The 1,886-nt window shown below is 37.5% G+C and overlaps 1 protein-coding gene across 1 annotated transcript; it reads left to right on the top strand.

Annotated features, from left to right (window-relative positions):
- Positions 1-583: 583 nt before the first annotated feature.
- LOC121002512 (P2X purinoceptor 7-like) lies at positions 584-1,454 on the top strand. Its single transcript, XM_040433964.1, has 2 exons — positions 584-918; positions 1,256-1,454. Exons 1-2 carry the CDS (start codon positions 584-586, stop codon positions 1,452-1,454), a joined length of 534 nt encoding a protein of 177 aa, XP_040289898.1.
- The last annotated feature ends 432 nt before the right edge of the window (positions 1,455-1,886 follow it).

Here is a 1,886-nt window from a genome sequence, read left to right as displayed (position 1 = left end):
TTCTGGACTTTTGTCTCCACTTAAAAAATATTGGCCTGAGCAGAAACCTAACAGATACCATTACAGTCTGAGGGCTCTGTAGGCTCTATTTGGCTCAGTTATGTGCTGAATCTATCTGTTGGAGCAGAGGAGCAGCATTCGAGGAGCAGAAGAAAGGAAAGGCGAACTCTGATTTGAAAGCAGCCTTATTGCCTGGTTCATATGTGCCATTTTTTAATTTTTAAGTAATATGTGTCAATCTACCTGTATAGACTCATCTATATCAACAAATTACTTGACCCCCAAAGTGTATAGCAACACTGGGTCTAATTGAAGAGGGAAGTTGCCTACCGATATGAATTTCTTGTGCACCTTTTGTTTATAGATGGTCATTATAAAATTTATGAAATATTACTTTTCTCATAAATTCAGCCACATGTGAAATGTGGAATAACACAGAGGCCTTTCATTGAACAGAGGACAAGCAACATGTCATCCATGTTTCATAAGCATAGATTTGACTAAAGATGCCCTTTTCCGTTTTATCTATTCTCTCTGTATTATTCTTTAGGGTTTCCAAGATCTCCTGGATAGACTAAAAAGTATGGTATCCGAGGAAAACCGCCTAAACCCTTGGTGCTTTATGAATGACCCTCAGTGGAGTCCAGACGAAGACAGACCACGCCAACTTGAAGACACTGAAGGGAGATTAAAGGGAACCCAGTGGTGTCAGTGTGGAAATTGCAAGCAAATGAGTTCCTTGGAGGAAAGCATTTTCTGCCATGAATTTAGATCAATGGATTGTATGAGAGAAGGTCTACACTGTGTAATACAGCATGAAGGATTTCAAAGTAGGATTCATTCGAGAGATTTTTTAATTGAGATTCTTAAAGCCAGCACCCGAATGACCCAACAAGAATTTGAAAGAATTGAAAACAGGTAAGACAAAATGTTGTATTGATTATAGGATAAATACCACACACATGCCGTCTCCGTTCTTTCTTCCTTTCTACTGCTGATTTGCTATAGACATAGCAGCAGCGGGCAGGAAGAGAGACAGGATATGGCACGTGCACACTGTGTGCGCCTTCCCTTCATACAGCTGATCGTTATGGTTGACAGGTGTTGTACACTCGCTGATCTGAAATTGATGACCTATCCTGATGATAGCTCATCAATACTACAAGCCCCTTTAACGTTCAGCCATATATAAGTGAAGGTAAGTGTAAACATGTCAATCAGTATAAGACAATAATTATTTTCTTATTTATTCAAGGTGTCTGAGATGGGCATGCTATCGCAAGTTTACCAACCAAGTTTATGGGTTTCTTGGAAAGGGTCACCGCATTCCTGTGCCTTCTTGTGTGGTGTCTAAGATAAGAGAATTGTACCCAGATCACGAGGGGAACTATACCGGATTCAGATGGTACTCAGATTACGCAACTGGTGACCTGCAAATTCATCTCAATTTCTAAGAGTTCTAAAATTGGAGTATCAGCATGACAGGTTCACAGCAAATAAATACAAAACCGTTTTTATTCCCTGTTGTCTTTTTTTTAAAACTTTTTTGATAAACTTACAAAATAAAGATTTTAAAGTTATGGCTGTGATTGAATTATTTCATTTTGCAAATGAAATGTAAAGATTACTAATAAAGTACACTGTAGTTTAACTTTAATATTGCCAAACATTTCTGTCAATTTGATAAGGTAAACAATAACATTAATACTGGAGAAACAAATAAATTCTTCAATAGTAGTATAAAAAAAAAATTCAGAACGCCATGAACTAAATTTAAAATTGAGTTTCATGTTGCCTTACCATTTCTTTTTTGTTTGGTTTAGACACGGATGCAATATTTGCTGGGAGGTCCAGTCTAGCTGACCTCCATGTTGGGACAGTTTCTT

Source organism: Bufo bufo, chromosome 5 (genome assembly GCF_905171765.1).
Source record: "Bufo bufo chromosome 5, aBufBuf1.1, whole genome shotgun sequence".
NCBI classification, from domain to species: domain Eukaryota; kingdom Metazoa; phylum Chordata; class Amphibia; order Anura; family Bufonidae; genus Bufo; species Bufo bufo.
The sequence above is the reverse complement of the archived record's forward strand: the minus strand, read 5'-3'. Positions and strand labels throughout refer to the sequence as shown.

What these genes read in the sequence shown, in the direction of transcription:
- LOC121002512 (XM_040433964.1), top strand. Translation starts at nt 584, where the DNA reads ATGGTATCCGAGGAAAACCGCCTAAACCCTTGGTGCTTTATGAATGAC. An exon ending in TTTGAAAGAATTGAAAACAG is followed by an intron (nt 919 to 1,255) that starts GTAAGACAAAAT and finishes TATTTATTCAAG; the next exon opens with GTGTCTGAGATGGGCATGCT.